Below are 22,968 nucleotides of genomic sequence, written 5' to 3'. Positions count from 1 at the left end.
ATCCCTTCACTGCAACCTCCAAATTGGAACGTGTCCTCTCCATTTCTTGTTTATTCACTCAAGGCCCATCCAATATAATGCACACACTGTACTCTCTAGATATCATGAATTGGTGTGAAATTCGAATAATAGTTCATCAATCATTCAATTCGCAATGAATTATTTGGGTCCATCTTTGGTGGTGGTGGATTCTGAAAAGATCAAAGACACAAAAGAATGTAGGAGTTAGACAAACCCATTTCAATGCGTTGTACTCACTTTTCTGTCGAAGATTCACACTCCAATTACTGAAATTTGTATTTATATATAGCAGCATTGGGATGGATATTAATGGACTTCCCTTTTATGTTCTGCTCTTTCCTGAGGCACCAAAAAAGAGTTGCACATGCATTTAGTTTTGAAAAGGGTGCATCACTCTGCTACACTACACGTACACATGAAATAACTGAAAATGAAAGCAACCAAATTCTTTGTAAGATGGAGTCATCTCAAGAAATTAACCTATGTGAGGCTGCCTTTGCTTAGGAATCATTGCATCGGATAAATGGTTGCCATTGTGTGACGAACACATAAAGGACTAAAAAGATTTGGCCAGCTTTTTTTTCTTGACGTGGTCTAAATCAGCATTGAAAAATAGAAGGATATTTGCTGTTGAGAACAATAATTATTGCGCCCATAACATCAAAAGTTTCTGAGTGATCACAATTGTATTTAAGTGAATGGTCAAGTTGATCTCTGAAAGTGTTGGACGCTGGCAAGTTCATTTCTAAGAAAAAGAAAATAGTTTTTTCAGTACTTGATTGTGTAAAATGTTTGTTAAGTTAGTCCTTGACCAATTTTATGTCTCATTGCAGTGACTAACTTAACCGACATTTTACACAATCAAGAACTGTAGGGGTAGTTTTAAAGTCCAACAACAAACTTAACAACTAACTTGCACCTAATTAGATCATATACATCTCCATTATTTCTCTATCATTTCTCTGCCCTTTTATTTGTCAAGGATGATTGGACTAATATCTTAGGGTTCACCTAGCGGCACTTACATCATGCGGTCGGGAATAAATCTCAAAAGTGCAATATCGCAATGCAACCAGATAAAACAATTAAGTACAAAGCATATGCACATTCAAGCTGATACAAACAGCTAAGTGTGTTTGAATTTCAGTTTGCAAAACAGAGTTTGAGTGAATGTGGGTTTGCAAAACAAAGTTTGAATCAAAGTGAGTTGGTTGTAAATGTGATTTATGTTTGGATACTTTTATTTCAAAATAGAGTTTGAGTTTGAAAGTATGTTGGATGAATGTATAAGTGACACTTTGGAGAGTTGAGATGAAAGTTGGTTTGAGGCTAAAAGTGGGTTGGGTGAATGTGGTTTTTAATTTGCCAAACATAGTGGCACAAAGTTACATAAGACCCGAAAATATTTTTGAATGCCCGAACTGAGAAACAAACACGCCCTAAAACATGAAGTAAAAACCCCCAAAATCATGAGACACCTAAAACTTCACAGCTCACCCAACTGACTTCTAAGTGAAAACATTAATTTCCAATTTTTTTTTTTTGGTCAAAGGTTCAAAGTTCATTCAATAGAGATAGCCGAACGGAAACAGCACTCCATCCTTGACATGTCACCCTCATTGTGCCTCATAACCACAGCCTCCTCAAAGCAAACCGGCCCATCTTCCTAAAGCCCATGAAACCTCTCAATGATTGGTGGCCCTGAACTCACACCAATGATGCAAAACCCACCTTGAGAGAAACTTGATATTGTTCATCTTATACCGAGCCACAAATGAGACCATGGCTGATAAATTGAACCATGACACAAGTTCTCATTCAAATTCAACTATATAATTGACCAAAAAAAAATCAACTATATAAGTTTAATTTAGAGAGCTTTTTCGAAAAAAAAAAAGTTTAATTTTAGAGAGAGGGCAGAAAACTGTAAGATGCATATTAGATGCGTATTGCTAGCAGAAAACTTTGTAAGTTAACTGTATTTTACAAAGTTTTGAAGTTTTTATTTTCGAAGAAGGCTTAATCCCAAACTAACTTTATTTTACTTTGTCACCAACCTTAAGTTCCTTGCATATAACTACTCAAAGGCCACACTTAAGATGATCATTCATATTTTAACTTTGTTCAGCACAGACTTCCCATAAAGCTGGTTGCTTCGTTGAAGTTCCATGTAATCTCTATGTCTCATGCCAACATATGCTGCTGGATTGCTCTGATTGTCTAGCAGCTCTGAAGCTGGTTCAATTACAGTGTCCAAGGATGGTGCAATAACTGTTGCCAAAGACATTCTTGTAGCTTTGTTGCTAACAAGTGCTCGATGCATCACACTTTTGTACTTTCCATTGCTCACAATCTATTGCAGAAACAAGGAGGGCACAGGGTTATTGACATGTTCATAAATCCTTCTATAATTGATTTTAAAGTCCAAATCAATTCTTAGGAGAAATTTATATGAATAGTTTATAGGTGACATTGATTTTAAGAAAAAATAAGCTGGTTAAAAAATTTTATACAATAGAAATCAGATCACCATTTGTAGTTAGTGTTGGGCCGGAAGCCTGTGGGCCCAAAATGATATTGTAGGTGCTGGATGGTGTGGTGTAGTCCAAATAGTCAAATACCTTGTGGAAATTGGGCTTCCAACCCTTCACAGTTATAAATTATAGCTTTACTCTTCATCCCACTCATGTGAGACTTCTTTTAACTTGTACCGGTTAGAAAAGAAACAAAATGGATAAGCAACAAGGAATTGTTGTGTACCTCAAGGTGATCAGATACAAGAACTAAGAAGCAGTTTGGAGTGGAACTAACATTGATCCACTTGCCATTGTGAAGAACTTGAAGGCCACTAACTCCGTTCTGAATGAAGAGGTTCAAGAGGCCGTGATCAGAATGTGGGGGCATTCCCATTGCAAGCTCAGGCTGAGGACAAGGGGGGTACAAATTTGCTGCCAGCATTTGCAAACCAGAATCCAGGTTCATTTTTCTGTCTATGTAGTTGACTTCCAATCCTAAGCTTTCTGATATTCCTCTGAGTAGTTCCTTTCCCACTTTCCATGTTCTTCTGCAGTACTCTACTGATGTTTCCCTTCAACAATAAAACAAGTAAAGTACTTAGCATACAAAATATGTAGGCCTAATGGTTAGTTAATTAACACTTCATACACTTTTTGTTTGTTTCTCTCTACCTTTAACTACCACTAACAGCCATAAATCTAGCACATGAACCTTTAGCCTATGTTTGGGTAAAGTTTAATGGGCAATGTATTTATTGAGTTGAGTATAAAGTTAAAAATTCTGAAAATACTAGTTTATTTCACTTTGTAGTTTTTGTTTTTGTTAAATTGCTCTAGCAATTCCGACCCGAGTGCGGTAAAGGTTAAAAGTCTCCCAAATCGAACTCTCGACCTAGGATTCAAACATTCACCTTTTACCACTGCAATCAGCACCCGTTGAATAGGTAGTTTTTAATATAAAATCAAGTTTCAAATTCCCCTTTATCACATGAATTTTAAAGTCAAATATAATTAGTACAAATTTACCTAGCGCATGCATTTCTATTCTTGCAAAACTCTCACTATAAAATATACAATTGGATTTATAGAGATCCGAGTATAAGACATCTGTTTAAATTAGTATAGCCCAATCTTACATCAATTGATCTAAGCATTTATGTTTAAAAAAACTCTAAGCATTTAGTTCTACAAGATATAAAACTTTATTTGATGATTAGTGTCACATTATAAAAGTATAATTATTAAACTTCTCCAAGTTTTCCTAAATTTATCCAAACAACTAGTACTTATTAGAATGCCCTCAATTTAATTTTGAAAAAGATTGATCTACCACTCATTAGTGGCGACCACTCCTAACACTCACTTTTATGATAGTTTTTTCTATTTGTCACACCGTGAAAAGTTAAGGACGGTCAAATGTCATCTTAAAAATGGATGTTGAGAGTGATTGGGCTTTGGCATTGTAGAGCGGTCTATGAATCACCACTAATTTAATTTATATGAATATGAAAACCTTTCAAATTTTATATTAACTTGTCAAAACAAATTTTTAGAGACACATGAAAAAGTGTAGGAGAAGCAGCAAAAACCTGAACCCAAGTGGTTTGTCTGGTGAGTGAAATTCTGGATGCACCACAATCTTAAGGAAATCCCTCCAGAACAAGACTTTGTCCATTGCAACATTGAAGCTGGTGCCATACCTTATAGGCTCCATCACATCCTTATTACCTGCATACTCCTGCTTCTCCTCCTCTCTAAGATTGAAAAAAGCAAAAACCTCATCAACCATCTTCTCCACAAGGCTCTTTGACACAGAATGATTTACCAGCATGAAGAGTCCCCATTTCTCACAAGCCTTGCCCATATCATGGATGGTCCTGAGCCGTTGATCTGGTGTTCCGTGGACCAGAAGGGAATAATCAATGGCTGGGATTGGATCATCATCACCTGGGTCTGCTGCCACTGTTTCATCATCACGGTTGGTGGTGAAGGTGTATGAAGGTGGAATTGAGGTGAGGTCTGGTGATTCAGCTAGTGCTTTCACGCTTGTGAATTTGATTCTCATGTTGGAGTTTTGGCCAACGGTTGAAGCCATTAGAGAAAGTGTGCAATGAAAAGAGAGGGGGGAGTGAACAATATAAGTAAGTGCCTCTTCTTTTGTGCTCTGTTCCTTACTCGGTTCATGATTATCTGAAAGGTGTCTACAGTCAAGATAGCCACCAGCTATCTCTTCATTGGTTAGTGAAAATGAAGAGTGCGAGTTAGATTTGATAACTTTGTGAATGTTGGGATAGACTATGAGGCAAATGGACATAACTAATTGGCTTAATTGCAACTTTGGTCCTGACATTTACCAATTTCACAATTTTAGTCCCCCACCTAATTTAATTACACGGATGGTCCCTGACTTTGCTGGTTGTCTGCAACGTTGGTCCTGTCGTTTATTTGTTAACGGAGGAGGCCTACGTGGATGTCCAATTGGAGAGAAAGAAGGACTGAAGAGAGAGGGAAGCATGCGAGTTGCACGTGAGACCTGCAACGGTCATCTTCTACCCTCTTCCTCCTTAAAAAACAGAGCACCGTGAGAAAAATGTTTCGAAGCTTCAGATTAAGCGAAAAGGGAAGAGATAAAGAATGAATGAGTCCCTGGAGACAAGGAAGAAGATTGAATCAGTTGCTATTCTCTTTCTCTCTCCAATTCGACTTCCACATCAGCTAAGTGACCATCCACGTAAACCTTCTCCATTAACAAATAAATGGTAGGACCAACGTTGCAGATGACCAACTAAGTCAGGGACTATCCGTGTAATTAAATTAGGTGGGGGGACTAAAATCGTGGAATTGGTAAACGTTAGGGACCAAAGTTGCAATTAAGCCTAAGTAATTTTGTATAACCATCCACTATGATTTGAACTTCGTTCAACTTTCTACCATATATCCAATTATGCACTTTTTCTTACATGCTACACTGATTTTTTAGGCTTGAGGTTCAAACAACACTTATGAATGATGAAATACTTTCGTCATCATGAAATATCTCATCCATGACTTATGGAGCATGAATCTCTTTTGATAGACTCGGTTAGTATTCCCTTGCAAATATATTTGATCACATTTTAAGTTTTTTTTTTCCATATTGTCATACATGTAGACCATTTCAGTAAACTAACATATCATTCCCAACATAAGACGTTACTTTCTTTCAATAAAAAATATACTAAGATTATTGACATCATTGACAACCGTATTGGTCGTTGGTAACCGACTGTTTTCCAAAACTATCGACGAACTCAATATCACTCGATTTTTTTGTCACCGGTCAGTCGTCGGTAAATTTTTCTTATCGACTATTTTAAGTGATTATCGACGGCTTCTCGCCATTGGCAATCAATGTTTTTTTTGTAGTGTGACGCGACAGTGAAACAACCCATGAGGCACAATGTAAAGTTCCCAACTTTCGCTGCATCCTAACATGCAAGTATGCAATAAAAAAGGAAAACAACGAGAAGAATGGAGAACTTACCAAATTAAAAAAAAAATTAAATTCTTAGCAAGAAGCGATTCACGCGTCCTGCATCAGAGGTCTCTTGAGGCAGATCCTTGTCCAAGAAGGCAAAAATAAGAAGGCAAAATGACGCCCAAATTCGTGATTTAAAGGCAACGAGACAGGGACAAAAGCAGTAGTTCACTTTCCAAGTGAGGGCAAAGACGATATTTCGCACTCTGCAACTCATCGTTGCGCCACCTTGAGAGAATCACATCGAATCAATCATCACTAATCCAAAGTTCACAACGCTTGCTTACTCAATCAGCGATCAAACCATGACAAGACACACATCTTCCCATCCTAGGTGATCTCAGACAAGGCGTCAATACAAAAGGAACAACCTCATGCAGTGTGAGTTCGTCTCATATCATCATGACACATGCCTTGAAGCTCTTAAACTCATCTCGAATCATGAGTATACGACATGGGGAAGACCAAGCATCTAATTTCTTTGGAGTGGAAACTACTCAGATTTTGACATTCCTAGCATCCTAATGCCTAGGATACTTGGACCGGAGGACAATTGTTATGGAATAAAATGATTAGTCCATAAACTTTAGTCCAATATTGACAACGTCCTACGCTTATGATAATAGGATTCCTAAATCAATGTGTTATCTACTATTACCGGAAAGTATATGTTATATTTTAACATACCTCTATCATATCTTTGCATGACTCATTCTAGGTTTGTTACACCATTAGTGTATAAGTACACATCAGAAGGCACTCCTCGGCACTCCTCTGATTCACACTACATTCTAACCCTAAATTTTATGTCTCCTTTAGTTTTATTGACTTGAGTATCTAAGTACCCACCTCTAGTACCTACTCAGACAAGAAGACAGAGTCCTTCCACATAGAAGTGGTCCAACAAGCATCCCTTTAATACATCCATAAGTCCTTACTCAGGTTAAGTAGTCTCTTACCACAACACTTCACATAACAGAAAACTCTGAAACTCTCGACTTTCTAAATATAGTTACAGAGGCAACATAAAGCCATTAGAGACATTTAAACCATTTCTAATTCAGTTCACATGTAATTATAACCTGACATAATAAGACAAACTAAAGCTTTCTAGAGGAACACTTGGATTTTATACCCTTTTAACTAAAATAGGCACGTTCTGCTGATAATTCTAATTAGAGCTCTGGTCTATGATAAAAAACAGTAAATAAAATTCCACACAAAGATTAACAAGTGGATAATAATATAGAATGTGTGATCAAGAACTCATTTGGATGCAGAGCAATGAACATTTATTGGAACTTATCTAGTGTTATTTTAGAAGATAAGCTATAATAAGTGTTCTTCACTCCTGATTCAAACAAACTATCAGTAGTTTAGATAAGAAGCCCCTAAAAATATATAGAAGGTAGGTGCCCATAACATAAATTCAGCAATCCATTGACTTAAGATGAGGAAAAGCTATACATGCATTTTGATGCTATGGCACCTTCTGAGCAAAACTTATCAAGGGCAATCTTCAGTGTGTTTGTGAAGTGTGAACTTTTACTTTGCTAGATAAACTTCATCATCGCATAACTTATTTGATTCAAACAGAAATCTTTCAAACCCTCAACTTGTAGAGAGTTAGAAATACATTACCATCCTGATTGGATAAGGACTAAACAATACTTATTGAAGTTTATCTACTAGCAAAGAAGCACTGAATAAGCTCCAATGAGTGTTCTTTGATCCGCATCCAAACTGGCTCTACATAAAGAGCCAAGAGGAATCTCAAAAGCTTCTTGGAGGAGCATTTGGCTTTTTCTGGCTGCGGCTATACCAGGATAGCAGATGCTTACCATTGTAGGATCGCGACCTCTTCATCGAACAAGGCGCACTCTGCTGCAGATTACTTCCCCTAGAAGAAGAAGAATTCCCATTCCCAGAAACCCTCTTTGAATTCCCACGAGATTGCACTGATAAAACATTAGTAAGAGCAAGATTGATCTTAGCAGCAGAAGCAGAATCAAGAGACACTGATCTCCTAGGCAGCACATTCACCAGCTCAGAACCTAACCTCCCACTTTCACATACCCTGCTCCTCCTCCTCCTCCCATCTCCACCACCTTCCCCTTCTTCTTCTTCCTCATTTCCAACATTCCTCAACCTCTCACCACCACCACCACCACCACCACTGTTCTCTCCCCCATGAACACCACTTTCCACAGAATTCTCACCCAAAATATCAACCTCCATAGATGAAACCATAGCAGGATTTGCAACAATCGGAGCACGACACATGGGGCAATTGGTATGCGATCTCAGCCAAGTATCAATACAAATCAAATGAAAAGCATGGTTACACTTAGGCAAAAGCCTGAGATTCTCACCTTCTTCAAACTCGCTCAAGCAAACAGAGCAATCAGTTCCTTCAACCAACCCCTCACCTTTCTTGTACTCACAAACCGTGATTGCACTGATAATCGATTGTTGCAGACCGGTGGTGCGTATGAACCAGATATGGTGATCCTGGTCAACCACAGGACCATGTTCCTCGTCGGTGAAAGATTCCTCTGTTTGTTGCAGTGCTAAGGTTGTTGTTCTTCTCCTCCTCCTCCTCCTGTTCCATGGGGAGATGAACTTGACGTAGATAGCATAGCAGCACATGGCGAAGAAAACTGCAGCCACGATTGAGAAACCGATGATCAAGTAGGTGGAGGTTTTGTGCTTGGTTTGACTCAGAGAAGATGAAAGTTCAAGGCAGTTTTTGATGCAATCTTGGCAGTTTGATGAACAAGACTTTTCTTCCTCATTGCAGATGAGTTCACAGTTGTCGTTAGGTGACAACAGCCTTCTGTGATGAAGTCCCATATCGGAGAAGGGTGAAGGGGGTGAAGGGGAAGAGGGGAATGATCAAAAGAGCATGGGAGTTGAAGAAGTAAGAGGTGGGGATTGGATGAATATTTGGGTAGGTGAGGTGAGGTTGAGAGTTTGACTTTGTACCATGGTGAAGATGAAGGGGTAGGAAAAGTATGTTTCATTTTCTTAATCATGATTTGTTGGGCATGTAAATAGTGATTTTTAGAGGAGACAATGGGTTGAGCCTATGATCCATACCAGATTAATGTAATTGGTTGGTTCACGTTTGTTTGATTAATCGGTTGAATTTTGATTTGAGTTTAATGGATATGCACGGTCAGTGTAAAACAGTTTTACACTGACAACCAATCATAACATGTTACGTATGAAGAATAATAACTTTCATTTTAAATTTCAATTTAAATAAAGATATATTTTACGATGTGGCGGAATTCAATTTGATGACTGTGTAAAATACTGACGGTGCATATCCCTTTAATTCATTTGATAAACAACAATGAACTCTCTTTAATTCATTTGATAAACAACAATGAACTCTCTACTTGTAGTGATATAAAATTCAAAACTTTATATACAAAAATGATATGGTAACTCGAACCAAATCAAATCGATTTTCAACTTTATCAATTTGATTTGGTCTAAAATTTGTTGAGTAACTGAACCAAACCAATTAAATTTGATCATCTCGAATTACATTTTACGTAAGCCTGAATCAATTGAACTCTTGAACATCCTTGGTAATTTTTGTCACATTCGCTTTCATTTTATGTTGTTTACATTAACTATCACATTTTTTGTGTGTTTTCTTTTCATCTATCCATCTTTGTTACTTTATTTAGATTATCTAACTATCTTCAAGTGAATAAGCAATATAGCAATATCATATCTAAGCCAGTATGTTTTGAGCAGGTTTGACATCTTAAAGGGTAAGAAAATTAAATTGCTTCTTTTGTTGCTCTTTCATGATGCGCTTCCTACAAATAATCACAGACATGTATGATCTCATGTCGCTTCTCCCTTATGCAATCGGTGCTCGGGAAACCATGAAACAGCTCTCCATTACTCATGATTGCTCTCATGCCTGCAAAATCCGGTCCAGGTGTAGTGTTCCTACATCTGCAACATCTTTGCATTGTAACCTGCGAACTTGGCTTGCCTTTCTAATTCATCATTTAGAGCATCGGAGGTGTGTGCTCATTATTTGATAGATTTGGCGTTAAAGAAACAATGCCATCTTTGTTGATTCCTTGTGGTTGGTTGATGTTGTTTGCACAACATTTCTTCTTCGATGAAGGAATGTGAAACTTTCCCGAATAGTACATGTTACTCCTTCTAGTTGGCTTTTACACCTTGTTTGGTCCCCACTAGGGCTCTTGTTAAGCTAAATGTTGGTGATTGCATTTGCTCAAGCTTGATGGGTATTGGTGGCGTTATTCGCAATTCCTCTTGTGATTGGGTGGTGGGTTTTTCAACTTTTTTCATGGACTTACCCTCTTCATGCTAACCTTTTGGCCTTAAAGCATGTGTTGATGTTGGCTTGGGACAACTCTCGTAGGGTGATATATGAGAGTGTTTCATTGGAAGTCATTTGTTTGCTTGAGGCGTCAGCCATGTCTTCGCCCTTGTTTGATGTTTTGGAAGATGTTACTTATATAGCTATGCGCACCTGACGTATTTCCTTCAAGCACATTCGTTGGGAGACAAAATTCTATGCTAATTTTTTAGTTGCTTTGTGATTACACAGGCATATTGTTTCTTTCAATGGTCTCTTTTTTTTTTTGATAACTCAGGTAATCCAGCCCATTGGACTGACTAATCCTGGGGGACCAATCCCACCGACCACTTGCGGGGGGCCCAATTGAAGCCAGAGCTTCGCTCTGTATGGCCTGGCCAACAATGTTTGATTCACCAGTAGGTTTCTTTCAATGGTCTCTTATTTTTCAAGATTTGTTGTTATTGCTTGCTTCATATATGAGTCTATTTTTTGGTATATCTGAAATATAAATTGTCATCTAGAAATTGATCTCTGGACTTCCCATACCCAACTCATATGTCCCATAGTTCTTAATTACCAGGTATTAAGCTATCATTCGGGTAGAAATAGAAGAAGTCTAGCTTAGCTTTTTTTTATTTGTCAATTTTGCTCATAGCAGCAAACACAAAAATCTAAACTAATTTACTTAATCATACGTTTATAAGGTTAGTGGTTCGCACAGCTAGTGTTATTTAATTCCATGGTTCGTTAAACAATTGATTATTTTTTGTGTTATCCTAATCTTCTACGTGTTGGTGTTTTGACTTTTACGATTGTTTGGCTTCCATGTCACTTTCGTGGCGGCCAGTGTCGGTGTATTTGGGCTCACGTCGCCAGCCCAACTTATTATCCAGAAAAAGGCAGGAATCGACCATCTTAAAATGATAATTAAGGTTGTTAACTTATCAGGCCTTGCTAAGCCAAACAAATTACAATTCGAGGTAGGGTTGATTTGAAAAATGAAAAAAATAATAAAAGAGGACTTGTTGATTTCATTTGATTTGGAAGCTCATACTTGTCACAACATGAGAAAGATATGCAACTTTATGAGTAAAGAATAATAACGTAGTTGTATATCAGTTAAGAATAAAAATATAATGTATTTAATAAACTTAATTAACTGATCACATATACATTGTTGTTAATTTCTAGAAATATCTCTTAATCTCTTACGAGATTACGATATCAGGTACAAAAAACGAGATCAGCAAGGGATAATAACTATTTTTTCATCTCTCAGGTGATCTCTAGAGATATATCTCTTAATCTCTTGTAATATCACGAGATTACCACGAGATTACGAGATTAGTTTACTTGATCTGAAATATCAAAAAATGAGTAGTACATGGGCATTTCGGACATTTGACCCACCAATTTAAGGTTTTTAACAAAATCAATCCTCATTCTTGCATTCACAATCACTGTTCGTTCCACTCACATAACTTCTAGTAACCTATTTGTTCTTGTTTTACATTTATCATAATTTGTATTGATGTTTGTCAGTTTGTTACGACTTACGTACCTTAGATTTGGATATTTGATAATTTTATGCATGGTTTTAACTGTGGTTGTTGGATAATTTGGATAATTTTTAGTCCTATTAGTGTGACTTCGTCATTATTATGAGTTTAAAAGTATTAATTTTGCATGGGGTAATCTCTTACGAGATTACGTTACGTTACGAGATTACATCCTCTCCTCGTGATTAGGTAATCTCTAGAGATTAACAACCTTGCACATATATGTTTTATCCTTTTGATTTGGGTTTAAGTTTTATAAGTTGAGAAAACATCTCTCGTGATCTCAGTTTACCTCTACCGCAATAGATCTAACAGTATTGACAATGCCTTGGAAATGGATATAGTGAAGAAAAGGCATTGGACTTGATACGAGAAAATTCTCTAGAGACATTAATCTGATGCCAAATCAGATTAAAGAGGTCTTTTAATGTGGTATATCTTTTCTAATAGTAATAATTCGTGAGTAAGCATGTTTTTTATTGTAGTGATTTATTTGTAAGCATTATAGTATTGTATTTTTGTGAACTTTATCTTCCTCTATTTAGTTTAGTTGTTGTAAATGACATTTGGCTGCCTTAGTGCATGAATCAAATCACCTTTGACCAAACATGAAAAGTTGGTTGCCCTGAAAATAGGTATATATAGTGAAGAAAACTTACAATACCATTATTTTCATAATTCCTATAGAACTTACTTTTTTTGGAAAACAAGAAGAGAAATGGAGTTTAATTGTAAAACAAAAGTGCTTTACATCAATACCACATTATCTTCATAATTCCTATAGAACTTAGCCCAATCCAGAATTGATGAAAATCACCAAGAAAATATCTTTTTCTCAATGTTCTATTTTAGGTTGAAAGTTCAAATTTAACTACAAATTGTTCAAATAAATGACAAGGAAAGAGTGACACTTACATTCCACAAGTCAAGGAATTTGGTTCCTCTACAGCACATGTTCTCTACAATCTACAGCTCTCTCGTGCACAATCACAGTTATTATTTTTACAATAGTGGTTAAGATCAATCAAAATAAAAAAACACATTATTAAGTTTAAAAAATTATAGTTATTTGTGTGTTGCAGAGGAAGTAGATGATGCAAACTCCAAATCAAGGCTTGCTATATTTCTTTCCAAGCTCAAAACATGTATTGAACCCTCTATCATGTTTTTATTGCATATTTAAGGATCAAGATGACCAAAAAGGCTTAACCAAATAAAAAAGCAAACTTTCAGCAAGCAAAATAAGTCAGAAAGGAGAAAGAAATCCCACAAGCTTTGCCTTCAAAGCTATATGGTTTAACTTTCAAGGAACACGCATAACTTTTCCTACACTAAGCATACGCTTGCTATGTTTAGGTCATGATTTTGCTTGGAGTAACCAAATTCATATCCAAAGTATTGCCCTGTTATTATTTTCCACACTTTGGCCTACTTTTTTTATTCATTTCAGTGCTTTCTTCCGGGTGTTATAAGCCAACAAGTGTAACCAAATCCCACACGTTAATGTCAATTGGAAGTTGAGGAATCTATATAATTGAACTTGTTCTTTTAAATTAAAATGCAACTCTGGCAAGGATCGATCATCTCTTTTGTCATTCCAGCTTTGTGAGGAATTAAATTGAAAATCTATTCAATATGCCAACTAGAGGTTCATGGCTAACTATGAAATTCAGAACTGTTGTTGATGTAGTTCGAGTCAGCAGATTCCAATCAAGCTATGGTGGACTAAAAAGAAATAGTCCAATTGTGTCAGCAGCTAGGGTGGAACGTCGTTATTGGATGTATCCTAGAATGCAATTATTTAGCACCAATAGCAATAAGAGCACTAACGCAAATAGGTAACTATGTACATTCATTTGATATTCGATCATGATCTTCAATCAATTCCAATTTGATTAGTGAGTTTACATGCTGAAAATTGTTTTCAATATGTAGTTGTGGAGTAAAGAATGCCAAGGTTCAACCTGAAGGCCCTGCTTCTACAATGTTCACATTCCCTTCTTGGTATGAAAGAACATCCTTTACTACTTTTATTATTGGAGGTTGCATTTACTAATGTGGATTAATCAAACACAACATTTGAGAAACAATCTGATCTTTCCATTTGAAACGTGAGCTGACTTTCGTCACAATCCATAAAAAGAGTTATGTTCACTTTTATCTTAAAGTGAGTGCTAACGTCTGTTTGCACCGATGCCAACAGATGCCAAAACATAGCCTAAATTAGATTTCAAATTGCACTCCCTTAAACAAAATGGAGCTAAAAATCTTCCTTCCAAGTTTTGCTTATTTGAAATCTAAGGCTCCAAAGCTCAAACATTCATTCACGCTATGTTTGGAAATTCTTTGACACAATTGTAAAATCCGATATGTTAGCTTAGCATGCACATCAAAACCAATGAACATAGATCTTTATGGTTAAAATAAAAGTCAGTTCACATTGTTCAACTAGTATCCAAACACACACTAAGTCATTGATGCAAGACTCTTTGCAAAATTCACTTACAAATAATGGACCTTGGACAGTTGAGAATATCATTAAATTAATTAATGGAAGTTATAACTATGAAAACATTTAAAGAGAATTTAATCATGACTAACATCCAGGCTAAGATGGGTTTTGGGCTCGGTACTTTCTCTCGTGCTACCTTTCTGGAAATATTGGCAAAAATTTCAGATGATAGAAGGTACATTGCATACACAATCTTTTTTTCTTAAAAAAAATGGCTACTTTCTTAACTGGGATCAAAACTTTTTTTCAGAAGAGGCAGAGGTTGTGGTTGAAGAGGTTGAAGAAGTGGCAAAAGTAGTAGAAAAAGTGGCAATGGTAGCAGAGAAGGTATCTGAAGATGTGGCAGAGATGTTTCCAAAAGATAGTAATCTACATAATGCAGCTTTGGTGCTAGAACGTGCATCAGAACATGCTGCTCATGGTGCACAACAAACAGAAGAGTTTATACACAAGGTACTGAACATTACTACTAATGAATTAATTACCATTTACCTCTACTAATTACCAAGTCATAGCAGATTAATGTTTGCTTCTATTTTGATTGACTTGATCAATGAATCACAGGTTGAAGAGCTCAAGAATGACCTGGATGGTTTAGAATCCTTTGTTGAACCTGTAATTGAGAAGATTGTGAAGAAACAACATGGAAAGAACTGATGCCAAAAAATACAATTACTTTTCTTGTACGTCATTCATTGATTGATTGTATTTCTGTACTTACAATGCGTGTTAATTTTCTGTAGTGTCAATCTGTGTTGCTTGTAAATTGTTTGCCAGATTGTTTTAATTTAGTGTTGACTACTCAAAGCAATAGATAAAAAAGAAAAGCAATAGATACCTTTTGACTTTTGTACGAAACTTGTAATTGTAAAGGATTTTTTATTTTTTATTTCCTTCTTTCAATTTTTTCTTTCGTTATTTTTGTTTTTATTCTCTCACATTTATGCCATTGTCTATTTTTTTTGTTTTTTATTGAATGGTTGTATAGATCCCCTTGAGACATGACAACAATCTCGTAATAACTTTTATAAGTCTCGACGTCTTCCAAGAATTTCTTAGCAGAGATCACATCGAGATCTAACAAAGATCTAGCAACGACCTTTACAAGTCTAGACATCTTTCAGGGATCTCTCCTCTCTACTCTCCTAGAAGAGATCCCCTCGAGATTCACAAAGATTCTCGATGACTTTTACAAGTCTCGACGCCTAGAGGGGATGATAAAAGGAGAGAGATAGAAATAAAAATGAGTGGAAATGAAGTGTTTAGAAAATGAGGTGTGTATATATCATTGGTAAAAAAAAATAAAGAAAATGTCTCATCTAAAAATCAGAACATAACCAACATTTTTTTCTTGTTAATGCAAATTTCTTTAACCAATCATTATTTTTAAATTTTTTCTCTATCATCTAAATAAATTTTTGAAATTAACAGCTGTAAATATTTTATTTTATGCTTCGAAAAATACAGTTGTAAATACTTTAAAATAGTTATCTAGTTTTATTTTATTTCACAAAAGCACCCAACGGGTATGGGGCAAAATTTGCAAAGGAACCTGGGGTGTCTGGCGTAAAGCGAGGGACAGCCCTTTCGTTATGATGGTAGCAGCACATGTCGTGCCTTGCACTTAGCTTTAGACATGTGCTCTTAAGCTTTTGTTAGGCTTTGTACTGCAAGCCTATAACCCTAAACCTAACATCAATAATTCATCTAATACTTTATTGTACAATAGTAAAGGTGATGAGAAATTAAAATTCACACCGTCACACCGATAAAGAAAGAAACCTTAAGAACTAGCCTTCAAATTGTATAAATTGTCCCCATTTAGTTTCAACACATTTTGCTCAGTGAAACCTAAATTAATTCAACCAAAAGCAATCAAGTAGGTGAGGATTATGTTCTCATATAAAATCAATGATACCTTACTTCAGATTAATCGTGTATCACATGAGTCAGCAATTGTATTTTCTCAATAATGTACTTTAAAATTAATGGTGTCGATTAGATAGGTATTAGGGAATCTCCCATTAGAATTATACTTTCAATTCAAACATGTCATTAATCTATTGTGGGTATCACACCCTAAAGAAATGCAGGTACCATAAAATTTACCTAAAAATAAATTTCATATTAAAATTTGTAAGACCTTAACTCAAACCCTCAATTCAAAAGCAACCTTAAAAGGTAAGCATTGCCCATATATTCCACTTATAATAAGGGTTATAATGAAAAGTCTCCAACAACATATAACCATTTGTGAGAACTCTGAAGTCTGAACTCAAAAGTAAGCTCAAGATACGAGAATACCAGGATTACCCCATGTACAATTGTTACTTTGACTCAAGATACGAATTTTCTAAATCATTAAATTAATAATCTTATGAATTTCACAAAATTGGGATCTCCATGGGAACAATTTCAATGTCCAGAAATAGTAAGAGAAAATTAAAAACAAAAACCTAATAACTGGAATTAAGGAAAAAAACTAACAGAATTTAAAAAGAAACAAAATGTATCTCATTCATAAAAATGATAATAATAATCAGAATACACAAAATAATAGAATGAATGAATCATTATCAAACCGCAGAAAGTAGCAACAAAAAGTTAAGGATCCCTATCAACTAAAGAAGAAAAAACCCTGCATAATTCTCTCTCTCTCTCTACATCAACAAAACAGCAGCGAAAACCACGGCAGCAGATCCAGCAACAGAGAATCTGTTCAAAGCGGCGCCGTTTTGAGACGGTGATTGGGCTTCAGATGGAGGAGATGAGATAGATGAGGGAGTAACAGCAGGAGCATCAGAGGAAGCCGGAGGAGAGTTGACGGTGGCCGGAGAAGGAGAAGGACCGCTCTCCACCGGAGTAGGAGGAGATGCCGCCGGTGTCTGAGCAGATGGAGAAACCGCTGGCGAGGGAGATAGAGATTTCCTCGGGGAAGCAGCCACAGGTGTCTTGGTCGGAGACAAAGCCGGTGAAGACGCCGGAGATTGAGCAACGGCGGAGCTGACCAACAATGCGGCCAATAGCATGAAAACAGCGGTGGAGGAAGCCATTGTGGATTGAGAGAAAGTGAGAAGTAATGAATTGTTAGGGTTTATGAATTGAGAATGAGGAAGCGGTGATGAAAAGTTGAGGGTTTGGAAGGGTATTTATAGAAGAAGGCGTAACCGCGTGAAGAAAACGACGAGGTTTCCAGGGACCATCATGAGTTGTTACGAGCCGTTGATGTGTTGAAAGTGTTATCAGGGGTCAATCAAACGGTAGAGATTTGTTCTATCAATGATACGCGTATACTATAGAGAGAAAAATATAATAATCATAATATTCCTCTGGTACAAAACTTATCATATAATCTAGATAGCATATCTTGTACGCGTTTATTAAATCTTAAAAAAAAAAAAAACAAATACAACTTAGGTTTTTTTTACTTTAGAAAGATAAATTGTGCTCTCTAATGATTGATCTCTAGATCTCATCACCCAATTCATATCTCTCATATTTTTTACCATTTGAACTATCATTCGGGGACATACAACTTAGGTTTTTAATCGTCCTTTAAAAAAGAGTGCTCATAAAAAAGTTTGAAAATTTTCAAATGATATATACTTAGAAATACAATAATTAATGATGTATGGCACGAGATGATGGCCACGACAACACACGAGAAGTTGAATTTTTTTTTCTACTTTACCATTTACTACCCATGATTTCCAATTAAGTTTATTTTTATTGGGCATTTACCAATAATTTGGTGAACGTCATTGACACTTATACTTGATAGTTAATACTAAGATTATAATTACCGTTTTTAATAGCAACTCATGGCAAATATTTGTTCAATATTGCTATTGGTGAGACTTTCTTGTTGAGCTCAAAACCTTTAGAGATAAATAATAAGTACAAAATTCTAATGATTCTAATTTCTACATGTGTCAACATACAAAACGTAAAATATTTCTAAACATTGTTCATTGCACAACCTATTTTATTTCACTATATTTTCTCTGTGGGTTAGCCCGCCAACCCGCCGGTCCGCCAAAATATGGGTTGGGTTGAGACTCTGAATCCAAATGTTAAAAGTGGGCTAGCCCAACCCAACCTTCATTTTGGCGGGTTGGGTCCGCCCCACACCGCCAACTTATATTGCCACCCGTAGTATATTATATTTATACGTCTTGTTCTAGCACTTTATGTTTCAACAACATCTATAAAATACGTTTTTTTTTTAAGGAAAGTTGTTAAGATTGGCTTTGCAAAAAGATAGAAGACAAACTTCTTAGAATTCATCTGCTACTTGCCTACCTCTATCTTCAATAGTTGTTAGTCTTCAAGGTGGATTATGAGAATGCTTTAGATTCCGTCAAGTGGGACTTCCTCATCTACATGCTCCAAATGATGAACTTCTAAAACAAATGGGTTAGTTGGATTAGGGGTTGTTTGGAGTCTAATTTTGTTTTTGTCTTAATCAATTGTAGTCCAAGCCCAAAATTCAAAATGTGGAAAGGCCTTCGGCAAGTAGACCTTATGACACCTTTTCTTTTCCTTGTTGCGGTTGAGGGCTTCAATGGTCTTCTTAAGAGGGTGATGGATCTCAATAAATTCACATGTTTCAGAGTTGGAAGGGAAGGGGAAGTGGGGTCTCTATGCTTCACTTTGCGGATGATACGTACACTTTTTATCAAGGAAGCTTATGTGCAAAATGTTGTAACTTTGAAATGTATTCTAAGATCCTTCAAATTGAAGTCAAGTTTGAAATTGAATTTCTTCAAGAGAAAATTAATTTAAGTGGTTGTGGAGGATGTCAATCTCAGAGTTTTGCTTCCATATTGGACTGTAGAATCACATTTATCCCTTTCACTTATCTTGAGAGAATGGACGCAATCCACACTGAGTATCCTTTTGGGAACATGTCTTTCGTAGAGTTAAGAGAAGACTTGCAACAAGAAAAAACAAAAACCTTTCCTTCGAGGATAGAATCTGCCTTGTCAAGAGCGTCCTCTCCACCATTCCTCTTTTCTTTCTCTCTATCTTCAAAACTCTGGTAGGATTTATATAGAATTGTCCCTAGATTACGCCACCACGAAGCTTAGAGACGCAATAACCTTCATCTGAGACCTCAAGTCAAGCACTCTAAGGTCAACAATCACCCTATTGGGCCAACCTTCACAATAAACAACTACAAATTAATCATGACCCATTAATTATTTACCAGAAACTATTCACTAACCGGGATTTAATCATTACCCATTATTTATTCATTACCCAGAAATTGTTCATTACCCAGAATTATACGGTGGTAGATGGTGTTAAAGCTCCAGTCTCTACACAGGTTTAATACCTACACTTTGATTCTTTGTCAGGCACCTTGAAATTAAAAGATACAAAGACTTGGGTCCATATTAAAACCTTTAAAGCCCATAGGGACTACAAACGAATTATGCAATTTTACAATGCTTACATTCCTTTTTCCTTATGCACCGTACCTAACCATTTCACTTGTGCACAATAGCCGGACCCTAGAATCTGCCTTGTCAAGAGCGTCCTCTCCACCATTCCTCTTTTCTTTCTCTCTATCTTCAAAACTCTGGTAGGATTTATATAGAATTGTCCCTAGATTATGGGAAACTTCTTATGGAGAGCATGTGAATGCAAAGATTGCTTGGATCAGTTGGGAGAGGATTTGTGGAGCAAAATAATTCTCCTCAAAGGCTTCGGGTGTGGTGGCAGGACCTAAAGAAAACATGTTTTCCAAGTTGATAGGATCAAGACTTTGCGTCTATATAGATCCTGTTCATGGATTAATGAAAATGTGCAAAAGCTCTATTTGTCTCTACCATTCTATAAGTCTATTCCCCCCAGGAGAAGACATGTGATCCAAGATGGGAAAGAGGTGTTTTGCCCGTTATGCAAACAGGTTGAGGAGTCCACGTAGTGCTGGACCCTTTGTATATTTTTATGTTCACCCGATAAAACCGTGTATTTTGCCCCGGGCCGACCAAATCCAACAAAGGGACAACCCTAGAAGATACCTCCTTGAATTCCCACGGGCTTTGCCTATTTGCACTCACCATTTCTAATTTCAGTTGTAAAAGATTTTTCCAACTCTAATTAAATTAATAATCTTCTCAATTTCACAATCATTATCATCTACATTAAATAATACCTGGAAATAATATTCTTATTATAATATTACAATAAATTTATTACTAGTATGAATGATATTAGGTAACTGGAAACAAACAATCTATGAACTAGTCTACCGTTGTATCAAAATTGTCCCCTTCAATTTTCCACCAAACCAAACATCAAAAATTCATCCGCTTTCAGGACTCAAAGAGTAAGGCAGAATAATTTCAAAGACAAGAATAATCGGAACCAAAATGTATCATCTCACTCATAATAATAATGATAATCAGAATACACAAAATAATCGAATGAATGAATAATCACAACCAGAAATTAAATAGCAACAAAACAAAAAAGTAGAATCGAGATCCCGCAATTCTCTCTACATCAACAAAGCCGCAGCGAAAACAACGACAGCAGCAGATCCAGCGACACTGAATCTATTCAAAGCGGCGCCGTTTTGAGACGGTGCTGGTGCTTCAGATGGAGGAGATGAGATGGATGAGGGAGTGACAGCAGGAGCATCAGCGGGTGACTCAGAGGAAGCCGGAGGAGGAGATGGAGGAGAGTCGACGGTGGCCGGAGAAGGAGAAGGACCGCTCTCAACCGGAGTAGGAGGAGATGCAGACGGTGTCTGAGCGGATGGAGAAACTGCTGGCGAGGGAGACAGGGATTTCCTCGGGGAAGCGGCAACGGGTGTCTTGGTCGGAGACGAAGCCGGTGAAGAGGCCGGAGATTGAGCCACGGCGGAGCTCACCAACAATGCGGCCAATAGCATGAAAACAGCGCTGGATCTAGCCATTGTAGATTGAGAGAAAGTGAGAAGTATAGTGAATTGTTAGGGTTTGGGATTTGAGAATATGTTGCAGTGGTGAAGAGAAAGAGAGGGTTTGGAAGGGTATTTATAGAAGAAGCATAACCGCGTGAAGATGAGATTTCCAGGTACAATGATGAGTTGTTAAGAGCCGTTGATGGTTGAAAGTAATATTCTTGGGTGAATCCAACGGTGTAATTTTCGTATATCAATTACTTTTTAAAAATTAGGCTTAATTGCACTTTTCGTCCCTCATCTATGCCTCTTGTGCAATTTTGGTCCCTTTTATTTAAAAGGAGCAATTTTGGTACATCAAAGATCAATTTGTGACAATTTGATCCTTCCGTTAGATTCCGTTCAATTCCTAACAGATTTTTCATACGTGGCGCTCATTCATAACGTGGCCCTGACACATTTTGCCACTTAGATGCCACTAGGACTCCACGTAATACAACATAAAAGTAATTAAAATTTAAAAATCAAAAAAATCAAAATTTATTTAACTTTAATCGTAATCAAATTATTAATCTAATCAACCTCCATCTTCATACGTTCAAAAAAAAAAACCTCCATCTTCATCTGGAATTAATCAACAACAAAAACCTTTCAACTTATCCTTGCTGATCCAAACAATAAACCCAAAGCAATCCTCTGCATATCACCTCTTTCTTCTCCACCACTAAGCCCTGCTGCAAAACTTTTCACCACCACAAATTCCAATCTGAAATTGCATCTGATTCAAACCCATAACATAAATTCTGGAACCACAACATAAATTCCAACATACCATAAAGAACAGAGGCCCTAATCTCATCTCAGCCACCAACTTTCGCCGCAGAGCATACTTTTGTCACCGCCGCGCAACCTCGATCCAGCCCACAGTCGAGGTTCAGACCATGGTCGTCGTTGACAGAACCGCTCCTTGGCCATGGCATCACGCACCGCACCATCTTCACCAACACCATCAAAGCTCGCATCAAGTCTCTCTCCTTGTTGTGCGTCCACCCTTTCCCCGCTTCCCTTTCTCTCGATCTGGAGAAGCACCGACATTTTCTCTCTATTTGGAGACGCACCACCGATTCTCTCGATCTGGATTTGTCTCTCTACGTGTGTGAAGATGAAGGGGAGGACGATGAAGATGCTCGAAGGTGGAGGAAAATGTTGGTTGTGGATGATGGAGGATTCAAGGGAGTTGAGAGTGATGGTGGCTGGGGAAAATTGGGATTAGGGTTCAATACGTTTAATTTCATTCTTTATTTAATTTGTTTTATTTATTTTATTTTATTTTATTTTATTTTATTTTATTTGCTGATGTGTTATGGTGGTGTAATAAAAAAAATCTCAATAAGAATATTCCGTTTAAAATTGGACGGAAGCTAACGGCGGACCTAATTGTCACATCCTATTCTTTGATGTACCAAAATTGCTCATTTTAAACAAAGGGGACCAAATTTGCACAAGAGGTATAGATGAGGGACGAAAAGTGCAATTAAGCCTAAAAATTAACAAAATATAATATCTTGTTGACAAAACGATTGTTTTCTTA

At 36.8% G+C, this 22,968-nt stretch overlaps 5 protein-coding genes across 5 annotated transcripts; 1 reads left to right on the top strand and 4 right to left on the bottom strand.

Annotated features, from left to right (window-relative positions):
- Nucleotides 1–1,937: 1,937 nt before the first annotated feature.
- LOC130715580 (2-oxoglutarate-dependent dioxygenase 19-like) lies at nt 1,938–4,823 on the bottom strand. The gene is made up of 3 exons (XM_057565697.1): nt 4,127–4,823; nt 2,782–3,109; nt 1,938–2,374 (listed from the first exon to the last, which is right to left on the bottom strand). The coding sequence occupies exons 1-3, from the start codon at nt 4,630–4,632 to the stop codon at nt 2,129–2,131; spliced, it is 1,080 nt and encodes a 359-aa protein (XP_057421680.1). The 5' UTR covers nt 4,633–4,823; the 3' UTR covers nt 1,938–2,128.
- A 2,650-nt stretch (nt 4,824–7,473) lies between these two features.
- LOC130714895 (RING-H2 finger protein ATL52-like) lies at nt 7,474–9,064 on the bottom strand. The gene has a single exon (XM_057564868.1). It carries the CDS (start codon nt 8,905–8,907, stop codon nt 7,828–7,830), a length of 1,080 nt encoding a protein of 359 aa, XP_057420851.1. The 5' UTR covers nt 8,908–9,064; the 3' UTR covers nt 7,474–7,827.
- A 4,393-nt stretch (nt 9,065–13,457) lies between these two features.
- Nucleotides 13,458–15,371, top strand: LOC130716254 (uncharacterized). Its single transcript, XM_057566462.1, has 5 exons — nt 13,458–13,808; nt 13,906–13,974; nt 14,578–14,657; nt 14,733–14,935; nt 15,047–15,371. Exons 1-5 carry the CDS (start codon nt 13,606–13,608, stop codon nt 15,137–15,139), a joined length of 648 nt encoding a protein of 215 aa, XP_057422445.1. The 5' UTR covers nt 13,458–13,605; the 3' UTR covers nt 15,140–15,371.
- Nucleotides 15,372–16,973: 1,602 nt separating this feature from the next.
- On the bottom strand, nt 16,974–17,623 carry LOC130715830 (classical arabinogalactan protein 1-like). The gene has a single exon (XM_057565956.1). The coding sequence runs from the start codon at nt 17,533–17,535 to the stop codon at nt 17,143–17,145; it is 393 nt and encodes a 130-aa protein (XP_057421939.1). The 5' UTR covers nt 17,536–17,623; the 3' UTR covers nt 16,974–17,142.
- Nucleotides 17,624–20,848: 3,225 nt separating this feature from the next.
- On the bottom strand, nt 20,849–21,501 carry LOC130715764 (classical arabinogalactan protein 1-like). Its single transcript, XM_057565885.1, has one exon. The coding sequence runs from the start codon at nt 21,408–21,410 to the stop codon at nt 20,991–20,993; it is 420 nt and encodes a 139-aa protein (XP_057421868.1). The 5' UTR covers nt 21,411–21,501; the 3' UTR covers nt 20,849–20,990.
- Between the last annotated feature and the right edge of the window lie 1,467 nt (nt 21,502–22,968).

This window comes from Lotus japonicus, chromosome 4 (assembly GCF_012489685.1).
Source record: "Lotus japonicus ecotype B-129 chromosome 4, LjGifu_v1.2".
Classification (NCBI taxonomy): Eukaryota; Viridiplantae; Streptophyta; class Magnoliopsida; order Fabales; family Fabaceae; genus Lotus; species Lotus japonicus.
The sequence above is the reverse complement of the archived record's forward strand: the minus strand, read 5'-3'. Positions and strand labels throughout refer to the sequence as shown.

What these genes read in the sequence shown, in the direction of transcription:
- LOC130715830 (XM_057565956.1), bottom strand. Translation starts at nt 17,535, where the DNA reads ATGGCTTCCTCCACCGCTGTTTTCATGCTATTGGCCGCATTGTTGGTC.
- LOC130714895 (XM_057564868.1), bottom strand. Translation starts at nt 8,907, where the DNA reads ATGGGACTTCATCACAGAAGGCTGTTGTCACCTAACGACAACTGTGAA.
- LOC130716254 (XM_057566462.1), top strand. Translation starts at nt 13,606, where the DNA reads ATGCCAACTAGAGGTTCATGGCTAACTATGAAATTCAGAACTGTTGTT. An exon ending in AAGAGCACTAACGCAAATAG is followed by an intron (nt 13,809 to 13,905) that starts GTAACTATGTAC and finishes TTCAATATGTAG; the next exon opens with TTGTGGAGTAAAGAATGCCA. An exon ending in CAGAAGAGTTTATACACAAG is followed by an intron (nt 14,936 to 15,046) that starts GTACTGAACATT and finishes AATGAATCACAG; the next exon opens with GTTGAAGAGCTCAAGAATGA.
- LOC130715580 (XM_057565697.1), bottom strand. Translation starts at nt 4,632, where the DNA reads ATGGCTTCAACCGTTGGCCAAAACTCCAACATGAGAATCAAATTCACA. An exon ending in GACAAACCACTTGGGTTCAG is followed by an intron (nt 3,110 to 4,126) that starts GTTTTTGCTGCT and finishes TTATTGTTGAAG; the next exon opens with GGAAACATCAGTAGAGTACT. An exon ending in TTGTATCTGATCACCTTGAG is followed by an intron (nt 2,375 to 2,781) that starts GTACACAACAAT and finishes TTTCTGCAATAG; the next exon opens with ATTGTGAGCAATGGAAAGTA.
- LOC130715764 (XM_057565885.1), bottom strand. Translation starts at nt 21,410, where the DNA reads ATGGCTAGATCCAGCGCTGTTTTCATGCTATTGGCCGCATTGTTGGTG.